Here is a 15753-nt window from a genome sequence, read left to right as displayed (position 1 = left end):
TAGACCTGAGAAGGCCGAAACTGGTTTGGCTCAGTGGTAGAGCGTCGGTCTGCGGACTGAAGGGTCCCGGGTTCGATTCCGGTCAAGGGCATGTACCTTGGTTGCAGGCACATCCCCGGTAGGGGGTGTGCAAGAGGCAGCTGGTCAATGTTTCTCTCTCATCGACGTTTCTAGCTATCTCTCTCCCTTCCTCTCTGTAAAAAATCAATAAAATATATTTAAATAAAAAGACCTGAGAAGGCAGGCGTCCACAGAGAACCGGAAGCCGTGTGTCCTCTCATTTTCCCAGTAGTTAGCAGCGCTGTGTTTGCAGTTTCTCCAAACTACACTCTTATTTTAATTTTTAAATATATTTTTAAATTTATTTCGAGAAGGGAGGAGGAGAAACATCAATGATAAGAGTGGGGATCGATCCTGCAACCGAGCATGTGCCCTTGACCGGAATTGAACAGGGGACCCTTCAGACTGCATGACTTCACTCTGTCCATTGAGCCAGACCATTCGTGTTTTCCAGCTCGCTCCAAGTCTCATCTATCTCAACTCTGCCTTGTTATAAACAGCAGCTCAGATTTCTAAATGAACAACTCACCTTTATACACACACACACACCTGTCCTGTCCTAAATCATGGAAGGCACCGAGATGCTTCAAGCTGTCAATAATTATAACTAGTGGCCCGGTGCACAGATTCATGCACACGGAAAGGAAATTAATGAAGGTGGCCAGCAGGGCAGGGTGAGACAGGCTGGACACGCCCTGGAGCCAACCTCCCATGGCCAGTGGTCCCTCCCTGGCCGGCCACACTTGGGGCTGTGGCACCGTTCGAAGGATGTCTGAGGAGTGTGTGTGTGTTTGTGTGGGGGCGAGGGGGCCCCCCTCCAGCAGGTGGGGTCCCATGGCCTGACCTGTAGGGTTCAGGTGAAACCAGCCCTCCCAACATCCTCCGAGGGGAGTGCGAGAGGGCACTCTGCAAAGTTGCTGCCACTCAGCAGTTCCTGCGTTCAGCGTCTGCCCCCTGGTGGTCAGTGCACATCATACCTACTGGCTGACTGGCCATTCGCTTAGCCTTTTAACCAGTGTGTGTGTGTGTGTGTGTGTGTGTGTGTGTGTGTGTGTCTGTATAATGTGTATACTGAAAAATGTTCTTAGCTACTGCAACAAAAACTATGGAGTAGGAAGTAGGACATCACAGATAAGGTCGGTGGAATTCAGGGTTCTTGTAGGTTTTATGGTGTACTTCACAAACAATGCGAACATGGTTAAAAAGGATAAAACCTTAACACCCAGAATTTTGTAAAATTTTATTTGACCAAGAATAAAACCATCTACAAGTGGCTTTGACACTTAAAATCCATTTAATTTAAGCATCATAATTATTTTACCACAAAAAATATTTGTTTAAACTGTTTCTCATCTTCTACAAGAAGGAAAATTAAGTCTAGGACAGAAGCTAAATAAAACTTTAGTTTCTTGCCGAAACCGGTTTGGCTCAATGGATAGAGCGTCGGCTTGGGGACTGAGAGGTCCCGGGTTCGATTCCGGTCAAGGGCATGTACCTTGGTTGCGGGCATATCCCAAGTGGGGGGTGTGCAAGAGGCAGCTGATCGATGACTCTCTCTCATCGATGTTTCTAGCTCTCTATCTCTCTCCCTTCCTCTCTGTACAAAATCAATAAAAATATATTTAAAAAACAAAAAAAAACAAACAAAAAAAAACTTTAGTTTCTTGTAAAATATTCCAATTCCGTGTTAGCCAGGAATAATCTGCTGAGACTAGACTTCAACAAGGGGCAGGATTTACCTCAAGGCCATGTTCACCTGCAACCTGTTAAAAAAAAAAAAAAAAGATTTAAAAAAAGCCAGACCACTGTAGCCACAATTCCTGACACTGGGTAGTTAAAATAAAAGACATCAAAATCTGTTCTTTTCTTGGCTTTCCCTTTGTCACTTTATAACTCCTGAGTAGTTTATTAACATAAGCTTTGGCTTCCATCAACAAAAGAGAAAGAATGTGGGGAAAAGCACAGAATCTTGGTTATAAACTAACGTGGGCTTGGTGATTCAGAATGTACGGCACCCTATTACCTGGGATTGGAAAGTTAGACTTGGCACATAAAATGACACTGGTTTCTGGTATAATTAAATTACCTTTTATTTGGAAAAGTGGATGCTTAATAGTGACTTCCTGCAGGTTCAAATGATATGTAATCACTTGTGCACATCCAATAAAATACTTCTGAAGCAGAGCAACTGCATGGACATGTGGGTCTCTGTCCAGGGAGGTTTAGCTGCCAGAAAACTTCCTGGACACACTCAATACTACATTACAGGAAAGGTCCTCTCCCCCTTTCTTAAATGTCTCCAATTTCTGATCACTTCCTATCAATGAGTACAGTAGATTCTCCTGGGTTCAGCCTGTCTTTACCACCCTTTCTAATCTATAAACTTACCATTGCTATCTTTTTAAAAAAAAAACAAAAAAACATTACTTTTTTACAGAGAGGAAGGGAGAGGGATAGAGAGTCAGAAACATCAATGAGGGAGAAACATCTATCAGCTGCCTCTTGCACACCCCCACTGGGGATGTGCCTGCAACCAAGACACATGCCCTTGACCTGAATCGAACCTGGGACCCTTTAGTCGTAGGCTGACTATCCACTGAGACAAACTGATTAGGGCACCATTGCTGTCTTATGGTAAGGCAATGGAAAGTGCATAATTGCTGTTGGTAGATCAGTAGGTCTCGAATTTACTTTGCAAACAAGACCTGTTCTATCTACCTTTCAATTTAGGAGGCTAAAAGGTGAGTCAGCTTGACTTCAAGGACTCTGTTTTCTTAGTCTCCAGAAGAACACCACCAAGTCCAGCTTTTAAAACACACTTCTGGCATGTCAAGATTTTAATGGAATGGCCATCTATTCTGTTCAAGCTTATTTAAGAGGCCTGAACTCTTATATATGCCTGCTTCGCTGCAATCAGTGGTTAATGAATCTAAATGCAAGATAAAGAATTTAGGATTTGGAAAGAAAATTCCAGCCAGGTAGCATCGTTTCTTTGTAGTATGAGCGTGGACCCTCATCTTGCTGCCCCTCGTGCTCATTCCTAAGCCCAGATGGGAGTCTCTTCTTTAAAAGGAGCGTAGGAGATGCTGTTAGATTCAAACAGACTGGATTGGAGGCAAGAATATAATGCATCCACCAAACAAATTTGAGGTTTCCCCAGTGTGCTTTAAAAAATATATACACACACATATATATATTTTTTCCATATATATATTAATTGATTTCAGAGAGGAAGGGAGAGGGGGAGAGAGCTAGAAACATCAATAATGAGAGAGAATCATTGATTGGCTGCCTCCTGCACGCCCCCTACTGGGGATCGAGCCCCAAAACCCAGGCATGTGCCCTGACTGGAATTGAACCCGGGACCCTTCAGTCCACAGGCTGACGCTTTATCCATTGAGCCAAACCAGCTAGACCCCAGTGTGTGTGTGTGTGTGTGTGTGTGTGTGTTTTATATTTCAGCGAGGAAAGGAGAGGGAGAGAGAGAGAAACATCAATGATAGAGAATCATGGATCGGCTGCCTCCTGCACACCCACACTAGGGATCGAGCCTACAACCCGGGCATGCGCCCTGACCAGGAATCGAACCCTGACCTCCTGGTTCATATGTCAACGAGCCATGCCAGCCGGGCACCCCAGGAGTGCTTTCTAACAAAGCAGGAACTTAGTTTTTCGGGGAGGCAGACTTACTGAGTATACACATTACTTCTTGGTAAATCTGTCCTACCACTCTGCCACTGAGAAAGATTCCTACCCTCGCACTTCCTTTCATATCCCATCCAGTTAAGGGGGAGAGGGACGGTGAGATTTAAAACACACACACACGAGAAGCACCATCCGAAAGTAAGTAAGCTCAGAGCTAAGGAGAAAGGTATAAGACACCGGACACCGTCTTATGTACAACTTACAGTTCAGAAACCGGCCACAGACTCCCTAGGCACCCAGATGGCCCTCCTCTTCCTCGTCCAAACGAATGCAGCAGATGCTGACGCCTGGAGAAGTCACAGATTCAGAAGATCCGGGTCCCTGCAGGCCCTCCCGTTACATCCCTTATGCGACACAGGGAATCCCTGATATGAAGCCCATCGACTGAGTTTTTAAAATTAAACTTGACTCCGTGCCCTTCTCCCTTCCACGTCTCTCCCCACCACCGCTACCCGCCCTTTTTTTCAAAAGAGGGCGAGCCGGCTGAGCGCCATGGGAGTTAGGATGAGTTAGGAGGCTCGCTGGTGTCGCCAACCGCTCCCCCTAAACTCGGGGTCCCCGCCGCACCCCCTGAAACCCGCTGTCACCCGCCCCGCCGAGTGGCCAGACAGCGGCCTTACTCCCCGTACCTGACCTCCACCACGAGTCCAGTTTCTTTACGACGGAAAAGAGTCCTCCCCGCTTCCGGGTCGTGGGGCGGAAGTCCCGTCCCCCACGCCACAGCGTGATGACGTAGAGGACGACGCGGGCGCGCGGGAACTCAGATGGGAGGAGCAGGCGGCGCTCCTCCTGAGGCGCGCCAGTGTCACCCAGTGTCACCCCCCGAGGCTCGGACAGAGGGACAGCCGGACAGGAGGTCATGTCGCCGGGTGCGAGGCGTGGGGAGAGGGCCGGAGCCATTCCGCGGGGCCTGGCGGAGAGGCTCGGAGACTCCGTCACCTCAAAAAAACGCCCTCGGTCTCTCGGGGCTACCCCTTCCCCTCGGCGGCCCCTCGCTTTTGGGTTCTCTGTGTTTGGGGTATCGTGTCGCCCCAGGTGCTGCTGGAGGAATGCCCACCGCTGGCCAGTGAGCTCAGTGGTGAGAACGCCGCCGGCCCGCGCACCTAAGGGGCCGCGGGTTGGGTTCCGGGTCAAAGGGCACCTACCTGCCTGGGTTGCAGGTTGCAGACCCTGGTTGGGGCGCGTGTGGCAGGCAACCCATCTGATGTGTCTCAACGTGGATGTTTCTTTCTCTCCCCCCGCCCCTTCCCACTCTCTCAGAATTAATGGAAGGAATCAATTTGGGTGAGGAAAAAAAAAAAGAATGTCCATCACTTACCGTTGCCTGTGCATGGTGTCAGCAGGCGCCCCTAAGCACCAGGTTGTTCTGGATTCTTAAGAAAAAAAAAAGAAAAAAAAATATATATATATTATTGATTTTTTACAGAGGGATAGAGAGTTAGAAACATCAATGAGAGAGAATCATTGATCAGCTGCCTCTTGCACGTTCCCTACTGGGGATGTGCCCACAACCAAGGTGCATGCCCTTGACTGAAATCGAACCTGGGACCCTTCAGTCCTCAGACCAACGCTCTACCACTGAGCCAAACTGGTTTCGGCGTGTTCTGGACTCTTAACTGCTGGTGGCTCGCTCGTCCCTTTGCCAAGGGAGGGACTGAATATGTCAGGGGCAGAAATAGAATATTGGGGACTAGCTATCCTCCCTCCTACATAATAAATGGCTAATATGCAAATGGGCAGAAGGGAATGACTGGTGGCTATGATGCACACTGCCCACCAGGGGGCAGACCGCTCGATGCAAGAGCTGCCTCTGGTGTAGTCAGTGCGCTCCCATGAGGGGAGCACCGCCCAGCCAGCTCCCCAGGGCTGGTGAGCATGGAGTGGAGGCTGGGAACTAAGCAGCCCTAAGGATGTCTGACTGATGGCTCCCGGACTGCAAGAGGGCTCCCGGCTGAGAGACATCCCTCCCAGTGCACAAATTTTGTGCACCAGGCCTCTGTTATTTATTTTTAAAAATATATTAAACATGCCCTGTTAATCGTGATGGTTCTGTTCTGATTAAAGAAAGCACAGTCTAGCCATAACCGGTGTGGCTCAGTGGATAGGGCATCAGCCTGCAGACTGAAGGGTCCCAGGTTCGATTCTAGTCAAGGGCATGTACCTTGGTTGCAGGCCCAGTAGGGGGCGTGCAGGAAGCAGCTGATCAATGTTTCTCTCTAATCGATGTTTCTAACTCTATTTCTCTCCCTTCCTCTCCCTGTAAAAAAATCCCCTACGGGGGATATGCCCGCAACCAAGGTACATGCCCTTGACCGGAATCAAACCTGGAATCAAATCAGTCCGCAGGCCGATGCTCTATCCACTGAGCCACACCGGTTTCGGCCCCAGCCCTTTTTCTAACTGAAGGTGGCCGGCCAGGCTGCCAGCAGGGAGCACTGACCCCAAAACCTTGCCTCTCACACAGGAGCCCTTTGTCCAGGATGAGACTGAAATGGGGCGGGAGGGGCTGGAATCCGGGTCAGAGCACAGCCACAGAGCCCAGGGCTGACACGAAAGGCCCACAAGACATGTCAGTGACAGGACCCCACTGCGTTGAGGTCCTGCAGAGGCCTCTGGAGGAAAGAGAGGGTCCTGGATCCCAGGGACTGCCTGCCACCCCCACCCCCACCCCCAATCTCAGGGCCACTCAACCATTCAGGGCGAGGAGAAAGCACTCGGGCCTCTAGCAAGGGGCCCTGATAGGTGGGCAGCATTCTCAGGCGGTGCCAGAGATGGGGATGTCTGTCCCTGAGTTCTTTTTTTTTTTTTTTAATATATTTTATTGATTTTTTTACGGAGAGGAAGGGAGAAGGATAGAGAGTTAGAAACATCGATGAGAGAGAATCATCGCTCAGCTGCCTCTTGCACACCCCCTACTGGTACCAATGTACATGCCCTTGACCCGAATCGAACCCTGGACCCTTCAGTCCACACACCGACGCTCTATCCACTGAGCCACACCGGTTTCGGCTGTCCGTGGGTTCTTGCCATAGCTCCTGGCCTTGATCCTTTTCCTGTCGCTGAAAGCCAAGGGAAAGGTTTACCCAGGGCAGGGAGGGCACAGGGGCCAGGCCCTCCCGGCGATGGGGTCTGGGGAAGGGCAGCACTCACTGGCTGGCAGCAGGAAAAGGCAGTTCTGGGCAATGGTTAGGTTAGGATCATGGGCACTGGAGCCAGGCTGCCTGAACCCGAAACCTGGTTCCTCCACTTACTAGTTTTATAACATCGGCAGCCTTTGCCTGCCTCAGTTTCCCCACGTGGAAAGCGGGAATGACAACAACAGTATCTTTCATGACGTTGTTGTTAGGGATAAATGGGTTGTAGCGCAGTATCTGGCAGTAAATATCGTTATTGCCGAAACCGGTTTGGCTCCGTGGATAGAGCCTCAGCCTGAGGACTCAAAGGTCCCAGGTTCGATTCCGGTCAAGGGCATGTACCTTGGTTTCGGGCACATCCCCAGTAGGAGGATGTGCAAGAGGCAGCTGATGGATGATTCTCTCTCATCGATGTTTCTAACTCTCTATCCCTCTCCTTTCCTCTCTGTAAAAAAATCAATAAAATATATATTTTTAAAAATAAAAAATAAATAAATGTCATCGTTATGAATAGAGCAACAACACATCGGACCTAGATCCACTATCTGAATGGGCATCTTCTCACCCAGACCCTGACTGAGTCCAGGGGCCCGGCTGCTGCTGGCCGGAGTAGCTCCCCTTTTTCTGCCCCCATCCCCCCGGTCCCCCCTCTCCCACTGGGAACTAGCAGCGGGAGAGCCAGGGCCTTCCCAGCTGGCTGATTCCCTGAGACTCTGGGGCCGGGGTCGCAGGGAGGCAGCCGGCTCGGAGGGCCCATTGTTCTCCTCTCCCCACTTCCTCCCCTGACGCCCAACTCTGCACCCTCAGGAGCAAACCACAGGCAAACAAACCTGGCCTGTTTCCCCTTGTCCAGCTCACAAAGAGGCTTATTATCCCCAGTGCACAGATGAGGAAGCTGAGGCCCAGAGGGAACAAGATGTCTTATATTAAAAACTAGAGACCCAGTGCACAAAACTTGTGCATGGGGGTCTGGGGGGGGGGGGTGTCCCTCAGCCCAGCCTGCACCCTCTCCAATCTGGAACATCCCTCTCACAATACAGGACTGCTGGCTCCCAGCTGCTCGCCTGCCTGCCTTCCTGGTTGCCCCTAATCACTTCTGCCTGCCAGCCCGATCACCCCCTAACTACTCCTCTGCCAGCCTGATTGATGTCTAACTGCTCCCCTGCCAACCTGTTTGCCCCTAACTGCCCTCCCCTGCCGGCCTGATCAACGCCTAACTGCTCCCCCACTGTCCTGATTGCCCTTAATTGCCCTCCCCTGCAAGCCCATTTGCCTCCAACTTCCTTCCTCTGCTGGCCTGGTCACCCCCAACTGCCCTCCCTCTTGCGGTGGCCATCTTGTGTCCACATGGGGGCAGCCATCTTGTGTGTTGGAGTGATGGTCAATTTGCATATTACTCTTTTATTAGATAGGAAGTGCCTTACCAGGACGAGGTCTACGGGTCCTGCGTCCAGTATTGCAGCACAGACTCTCCGGCGTAATACACGCACAGCCGCGCCGACGTCCCAGCCTGAGGGGAGGGGCGGGCGGGGTGCGGCCCGGACCTCACTCCAGCGCAGCCAGATGTGACAGCTGTTGTTCTTTCCTCTCCAGATGAGCTTCTCCTCCCGGGAAAGTGGACCAGACGTCCTCAGCTTGTCTTCTGCCCAGGTAGGGGGTGCCCGCTGCCCCCACGGGTGCCAGGACAGACAGTTCACCCGCTCCCACAGCTCTGCCTGCTGCTTCACCCAGTGGGCACGGTGCAGGGGGAGGGGGGGGACTGGGAAGCAGGAACCGAGGCGGAGTGCAGAAGAGCATGGCCACAGGCCTGCACCGACCTGGTCCTCCCCGTGGCCTCCTGAGGTCAAGGGCAGATGGACGCGAGGAAACCGGAGCCTTGGGTGAGCTACCATCCGGGTTTTCCTGGATTCCCGGGATGTGGGACTTTTCTCCTGTAAAACCTGGAAAGTCCCAAGGCCACCTGGGAGGAGTAGGTCACCTGATCTCCCACAGCGGCCGTGTGGGAACATGAGACTCACCCAGTAATAAGTGGAGGATCCTGCCGAAACCAGTTTGGCTCAGTGGATAGAGCGTCGGTCGGCCTGCGGACTGAAGGGTCCCGGGTTCGATTCCGGTCAGGGGCTTGTACTTTGGTTGCGGGCACATCCCCAGTGGGGGGGGGGGGGGGTGCAGGAGACGGCTGATGGATGTTTCTCTCTCATCGATGTTTCTAGCTCTCTATCCCTTTCCCTTCCTCTCTGTGAAAAATCAATAAAATATATATTTTTTTTAAAAGGAAAAAAGGAATGGTCATGAAACGATTCTCCAAAGGTGAAATCTGGGTTCACCACCCTTCTATTTTGCCTTCATCTCTTTCCCCTGCGTCTTTGGTCTCTGTGGTCAGTCTCTGGGACCTTGGTCTACCCCACCCGGTCCCCACCCTCACCCCCAGCCTTCAGGTGATCCCCTAGAGGCCGGTCCCCAGGGCCAGCTGTGGGGGGGAGGGCAGGCGAAGGTGGCGGCCTGCACCCCCAGAACGCAGTTGCATCCTTTTTTAAAAAAAAAATATATATATATATATATTATTGATATTTTTTTTACAGAGAGGAAAGGAGAGGGACAGAGAGTTAGAAACATCGATGAGAGAGGATCATCGGATCAGCCGCCTCCTGCACACCCCCCACTGGGGATGTGCCCACAACCAAGGTCCATGCCCTTGATCGGAATTGAACCCGGGACCCTTCAGTCCGCAGGCAGACGCTCTATCCACTTAGCCAACTGGTTTCGGCCATAATCGCATCCTCAGTTCAGCAGCCTGAACCCTCTGGCAGAACTGGAGAGCCATTCCCCCACCCAGGGCGCTCACCCTCCTCTCGGGAGGGCGGGCTTTGCGGAGCGTCCGGGCGGGGCCGAGCCTCCGTGGACACGCCTCCCTCCCGCGGCCGGGCTCCTGCGCCTTTAAGAACCTCCGCCGGGGCCCTGATTGATAAATCGCTCGCTCGCTGCGCCTCAGGGACCGGGCCTCTGCAGCAGCGCACAGCACCCCGAGCCTCAGCACCCCGCAGGGCGCGGCACCCCAAGCCGCAGCCACAGACCTCGCCTGTCCTCCCGCCCGCCGCGCCCCGTCTCTCTGCTGCGACCCCATGTCGGTGGCCCCCGCCTACAATGAGGACAAGGGTGGCTCCGCGGGCCCAGGGGAGCCCGAGTACGGCCACGACCCGGCCAGCGGCGGCATCTTCTCCTCCGATTACAAGCGGTGAGGGGACCCGCAGGAGGGTGGGCAGGGGCATGGGCAGGGGCTGGGGCCTCCCCCGGGGTCTGCGCCTGCGCCTGCGCCTGGCCTCCCCGCGGACGCGCCAGCACCATGGACAGCGACCGTGCGTGCACCAGGCCCCACCCTGGCGACCGGGCTGAGCCTAAGCCCGCAGGTCCTGTCTGCTGCGCCCCAGTCCCCACCCAGGGGCGGACCTGGGGCCCTGCTTTGTGGATTGCAGGTTCCCTACCTTTTTAAAAAATTTAATATATTTTATTGGTTTTTTTACAGAGAGGAAGGGAGAGGGACAGAGAGCCAGAAACATTGATGAGAGAGAAACATCCATCAGCTGCCTCCTGCACTCCTGCTCCTGAGGATGTGCCCGCAACCAAGGCACATGCCCTTGACCTGAATCGAACCTGGGACCCCCTCAGTCCACAGGCCGACGCTCTATCCACTGAGCCACACCGGTTTCGGCCAGGTTTCCTACCTTTCCCCCCCCACCCCCCACAAGTCAGGCTGGTTCCAAAAGAACTCTGGAGGAGTCCCAGGTGGCGAGGAAAGCTGATGGGTGTAGACTCTGAGCCTTCCAGGCCTGGCTCCTGCTACAAAGCCAAGTTCCCTCATTCTCAGCCTTCCACCCCCCCCCCCCCCCAGGTTCTCATCCTCATCTCTTACCTGGTGTGCTGCTCCTGTCGTTCAGCCCCACCTCAACTTCCCTCTGCCCCTCCCCTCCTCATTCCTTTCTCCATTTATCTGTGAATTCTGTAACAAGCATGTATAAGGGCTCACTGTGTGGAGTCTGGAGGGGAGCAATGAGGAAGTTCAGTGTAGTGCGGGCAGAGGGAAGGGCCGGAGGAGGAGCTGGTCCCTGGCCTGGAGGGTGGAGACTGAGGGATGCTTCATGGCTACCAAAGAGCTTATAGAAACGTGGGGAGGTGCCGAAACCGGTTTGGCTCAGTGGATAGAGGGTCAGCCGGCAGACCTAAAAGTCCCAGGTTCAATTCCGGTCAAGGGTAGGTACCTTGGTTGCAGGCACATCCCCAGTAAGAGGTGTGCAGGAGGCAGCTGATCAATGTTTCTCTCTCATCGATGTTTCTAACTCTCTTCCTCTCTGTAAAAAAATCAATAAAATATATATATATATATATATATATATATATATATATATATATATATATTTTTTTTTTTTTTAAAGGTGGGGAGGTGAAGGAGAGTCAGGTCACAGGTTTTGCAGGTGCAGGTACAGTGGGGCCAGAATCCCCATGCAAACCACCATGAAAACCATTGTAGTTTTTACAGAGAGGAAGGGAGAAATGAGGGTGGGGAGATGCCAAGGTTTTTGGGGGGTGATGGGGGCGCTACTGATATCAGATTTGCATTTTAGAAGGATCCCAGGCTGGACTGTAGAGATGAGATTGAAGGGTGTGCTGGGTTGGTTCAGAGATAAGTATGTGTGTATGCGGGGGGGCGGGGGTTGAAGTAGGGAGGAGGATATGAGATGAGGGACAGAGGATCTGAGGGCTCCTGAGGAGGCAGAAGCCAGGACCCGATGGTTAATTTGGAAAGAGGTGAGAGGAAGGCGCTGGGAGAAGATAAGGATGATACTTGGGTTACTGGTGTGGCCAGCCAGAGAGATGTTGGCGCTATTCCGTGTGGCTGGAAGTAAAGATGTTATAAGCAGTGCTGAGCCCGGTTGGGGACAAGCTGACGTTGTAAACGGAAGACATTGAGTCGCGTTGGTAGGTGGATATTAGGATTTGCATTCCAGGAGGGGTGTGTGTGTGTTGTGGCCACAGAAGGAAGTAAAGATTAACTCAGGGAGGGTATATAAGTTCAGCTAGGGCACCGATATTGGGAGTGACCAGAGAGCAGCGGAGTGTTTCAAAATAACAGAAAGTAAACCAAAAAGCAGGAGGGCCCAGCTGGCGTGGCTCAGTGGTTGAGTGTCAACCTATGAACCAGGAGGTCACTGTGGGATTCCCTGTCAGGGCACATGCAGGCTCAATCCCCAGGGTGGGATGTGCAGGAGGCAGCCGATCAATGATTCTCTCTCATCATTGATGTCTCTATCTCTCTCTCCCTTTCCCTTCCTCTCTGAAGACAATGAAAAAATATATATATTTTTAAAAAAGTAGGAAGGCCCTAATCGGTTTGGCTCAGTGGATAGAGTGTCGGCCTGGGGACTGAAGGGTCCCGGGTTCGATTCCGGTCAAGGGCACGTACCTTGGTTGTGGGCACATCCCCAGTAGGAAGTATGTAGGAGGCAGCAGATCGATGTTTCTCTCTCATCGATGTTTCTAGCTCTCTATCCCTCTTCCTTCCTCTCTGTAAGGTGGGAGGAAAATAAAGCAAGAAGAGGGAAGTGACCAGTATGGTCAGTGCCCATTGAGGTCAAGTCAGACAAGGCAAGAGATGTGTGACCCTTGATTTGACAAAGAGCAGGTCAACCCCTCCTTGCTTCACTCCGCACCTCCTGCCATGGGAGACCAGTTCTGGCAAAGTCAGAGGAAGAGCTAGATCGTTCCTCTCTCCCCTCCCCAACACCCTATTATGAACATTTTAAACCTACTGATAAGCTGAATGAGTAATGCAGGAATGTGTACACCCTTCACCTCGATTCAACCATAGTTGACATTGGGCCATATTCATGTTGTCCAGCCACCTAGTCATACTGGTTTTTAGCTGAATCACGAAAGCTGCAGACATCATGACTTCTCAGTCCTAACTTCTTCTTCTGTTTTTAAAAAAAATATATTTTATTGATTTTTCATAGAGGGGAAGAGAGAGGGATAGAGAGTTAGAAACATCGATGAGAGAGAATCATCGATCAGCTGCCTCTTGCACACCCCCTACCGGGGATGTGCCCGCAACCAAGGTACATGCCCTTGACTGGAATCGAACCCGGGACCTTTCAGTCCGCAGGAGCCAAACCGGTTTCGGCTCAGTCCTAACTTCTAATCAGCATCTAAAGCCAGATTAAAGTGATAGATAAGTGAATAGCAGCTGAATGAATAAAACACAGTGAATGACAGTGAATGGGAACTTTGCTCTCAAGAAGTTTGAATGGTGTGGCCGGCATGGCTCTGTGGTTGAGCATCGAACTGTGAATCAGGAAGTTATGGTTTGATGCCTGGTCAGGCACATGCCTGGGTTGTGGGCTCGATCCCCAGTAGGGGGCATGCAGGAGGCAGCCCATCAGTGATTCTCATCATTGATGTTTCTCCCTTTCTCTCTTTCTCCCCTTCCTCTCTGAAATCAATAAAAATGTAATTTTTTAATTTATTTTTTATTTTTTATAAAAAGAAGTTTGAGTGGAAAGGAGAAGGAGGAAAAGAGTTTCTGGAGAAGAACGCAGGTTCAGGGAAGTTTATCCTTTATTTTTTAATGTATTTTTTATTGTTGATAATATTACTGATGTCTCCCATTCTCTTCCCCGCCTCCCCCCCCCCCCCCATTTTCTCCCTTCTCCCAGCCTCTACCCATTCCTCCAGGTCTTTTCTTTCTTTCTTTTTTTTATAAATATATTTTATTGATTTTTTACAGAGAGGAAGGGAGAGAGATAGAGTGCTAGAAACGTCGATGAGAGAGAAACATTGACCAGCTGCCTCTTGCACACCCCCCACTGGGGATGTGCTCGCAACCAAGGTCCATGCCCTTGACCGGAATCGAACCTGGGACCCTTCAGTCCGAAGACCAATGCTCTATCCACTGAGCCAAACTGGTTTCGGTGAAATTTGACATTTTTAAGCATCAAATTATTTATGATGTTAACACCTTCAGAAAACTTGACATATGAAGTTTTGAAACTTGCCATCAATTTTGTTGTGTTAACATACATATCAAATTGAACATATATTAACATATGTGTAACTCCATATATTGAAAAAAAATAATCCTCATTATTAACCGGTACACCTTTAAGAGCTGAAGAGCTGTTGGTCAGTTCGTTTTGTCCATTAGATCCCACGAATAAGTGAAGTCATGTGATATGTGGCTTTCTCAGTTTGGTTTATTTCACTTAGCGTAATGTTTTCTAGGTCCCTCCATGCTGTCCCAAAGGGTAAGAGAGCCCTCTTTTTTTTAAATATATTTCATTGATTTTTTACAGAGAGGAAGAGAGAGGGATAGAGAGCTAGAAACATGGATGAGAGAGAGACATCGACCAGCTGCCTCCTGCACACCCCCCACCAGCGATGTGCCTGCAACCAAGGTGCATGACCTTGGCCGGATTCAAACCTGGGTCCCTTCAGTCTGCAGGCCGACACTCTATCCACTGAGCCAAACTGGTTTCTGTGAGAGCCCTCTTTTTTTTTTTTACAGCTGCATAGTTTCACAGTGCCAATGTCCCACAGCTTTTTTATCTATTGGTCTGCTGATGGGCACTGGGCCATTTCCAAATCTTAGCTATCGTACATAACGCTGCTATGAGCATAGGGGTGCATACATTCTTTCTGACTGGTGATTTGGGCTTTTTAGCATATATTCCCAGAAGTGGGATCGCTGGGTCAAACAGAAGTTCCATTCTTACTTTTTTGAGGAAACTCCATACTGTTTTCCATAGTCTGTTTTATTTTTGTTTTGTTTGTTTATTAGGATGGGAGTGCCTAGAGCAAGTTTAGCTGCAGGTGGGAAAGGGCCAGGAAAGTGGGAGAAGCTGAAGGGAATGGAAGGAGGCACAAATACCGTGTTTCCCCGAAAATAAGACATTCTCCGAAAATAAGACCTACTTACTGGTTTCCTTCTGAGTGAAATATAAGGCATCCCACCCAAAAATAAGGCCCCCCCCCTAGGCTAAACATGAGAGATTTGATCCACTGATTCTGAAAGAAATGGAGTCACAAGAAATTCACCAGGAAATTCAGGAATTGGATTGTTAGGATGATGTTCCAGAAGATGATGACATGATTGTCATTGAATAAATGAGTAAATTCTTGATACTGTAGGATTCACAGTTTGTCTGCTTTGTGTTGACAACTACCGCACTACCGTACCGTATACAGATAATACATTTCCTTTATTTTCATTTAACAATAAATGTGTGTACCGTATTCTTCTTCATGGAAAAATAAGACATCCCCTGAAAAATAAGACCTAGCGCATCTTTGGGAGCAAAAATTAATACAAGACACTGTCTTATTTTCGGGGAAACAGGGTACTTAGGTGATGGAGGGGGTGGGGGGATGTGTTTCTAGAGCTGAGTGGGAGGAGTGGCCTGGCTTTAAGGCAGATCAGCTCTTCCTGGCAGAGAGGGGGGGGAGAGGAGAGCATAGATGTTGGGAGCCGCGAGGGATTTTATCAAAAGCAGAGGTGAGGGTGGGAACTTGAGGAAGGTTAAGGGCATTTGACATTAATTAACAGTGAATAAAGCCAGGGTAGAGACAGCGAGGACCAGAGGGCGAGGTTTGAGTGAGCAGGCGGAGGGATGACCTGGGAGGCCTCGGCCAGGTAGGGCAGGAGGTGAGATAAGAAGAGGCAAGAAGCCGAAACCGACTTAGCTCAGTGGATAGAGCGTCGGCCTGCGGACCGAAAGGTCCCAGGTTCGATTCCAGTCAAGGGCATGGACCTTGGTTGCGGGCACATCCCCAGTAGGGGGTGTGCAGGAGGCAGCTGATTGATGAT

General features: G+C 50.7%; 1 protein-coding gene, 1 long non-coding RNA gene and 1 other non-coding gene across 6 annotated transcripts in view; 1 reads left to right on the top strand and 2 right to left on the bottom strand.

Moving 5' to 3' along the window:
• Positions 1-1284: 1284 nt before the first annotated feature.
• Positions 1285-4539, bottom strand: LOC118706382. 4 transcript variants are annotated; one of them, XR_006740131.1, is made up of 4 exons: positions 4395-4428; positions 3969-4052; positions 1706-1823; positions 1285-1449 (listed from the first exon to the last, which is right to left on the bottom strand). It is a non-coding gene; the product is annotated as an uncharacterized LOC118706382 (long non-coding RNA). The 4 variants fall into 4 exon arrangements; XR_006740129.1 differs by lacking the exon at positions 3969-4052 and having other exon boundaries at positions 4400-4539; XR_004984005.2 differs by lacking the exon at positions 4395-4428 and having other exon boundaries at positions 3962-4350.
• Positions 2719-2845, bottom strand: LOC118706393. Its single transcript, XR_004984016.1, has one exon. It is a non-coding gene; the product is annotated as a small Cajal body-specific RNA 15 (non-coding RNA).
• A 5299-nt stretch (positions 4540-9838) lies between the features above and the next one.
• AP3B2 (adaptor related protein complex 3 subunit beta 2) overlaps positions 9839-15753 on the top strand; it is a 29959-nt gene continuing 24044 nt past the window's right edge. Inside the window, exon 1 of the mRNA XM_036415634.2 lies at positions 9839-10134. Coding sequence (XP_036271527.1) covers positions 10022-10134 — 113 coding nt within the window. The 5' untranslated portion in view covers positions 9839-10021. The remainder of the gene's footprint in view (positions 10135-15753) is intronic.

This window comes from Pipistrellus kuhlii, unplaced genomic scaffold (genome assembly GCF_014108245.1).
Source record: "Pipistrellus kuhlii isolate mPipKuh1 unplaced genomic scaffold, mPipKuh1.p scaffold_m20_p_50, whole genome shotgun sequence".
NCBI classification, from domain to species: Eukaryota; Metazoa; Chordata; class Mammalia; order Chiroptera; family Vespertilionidae; genus Pipistrellus; species Pipistrellus kuhlii.
Note: the sequence above shows the minus strand (reverse complement) of the source record. Positions and strands in the feature narration are given on the sequence as shown.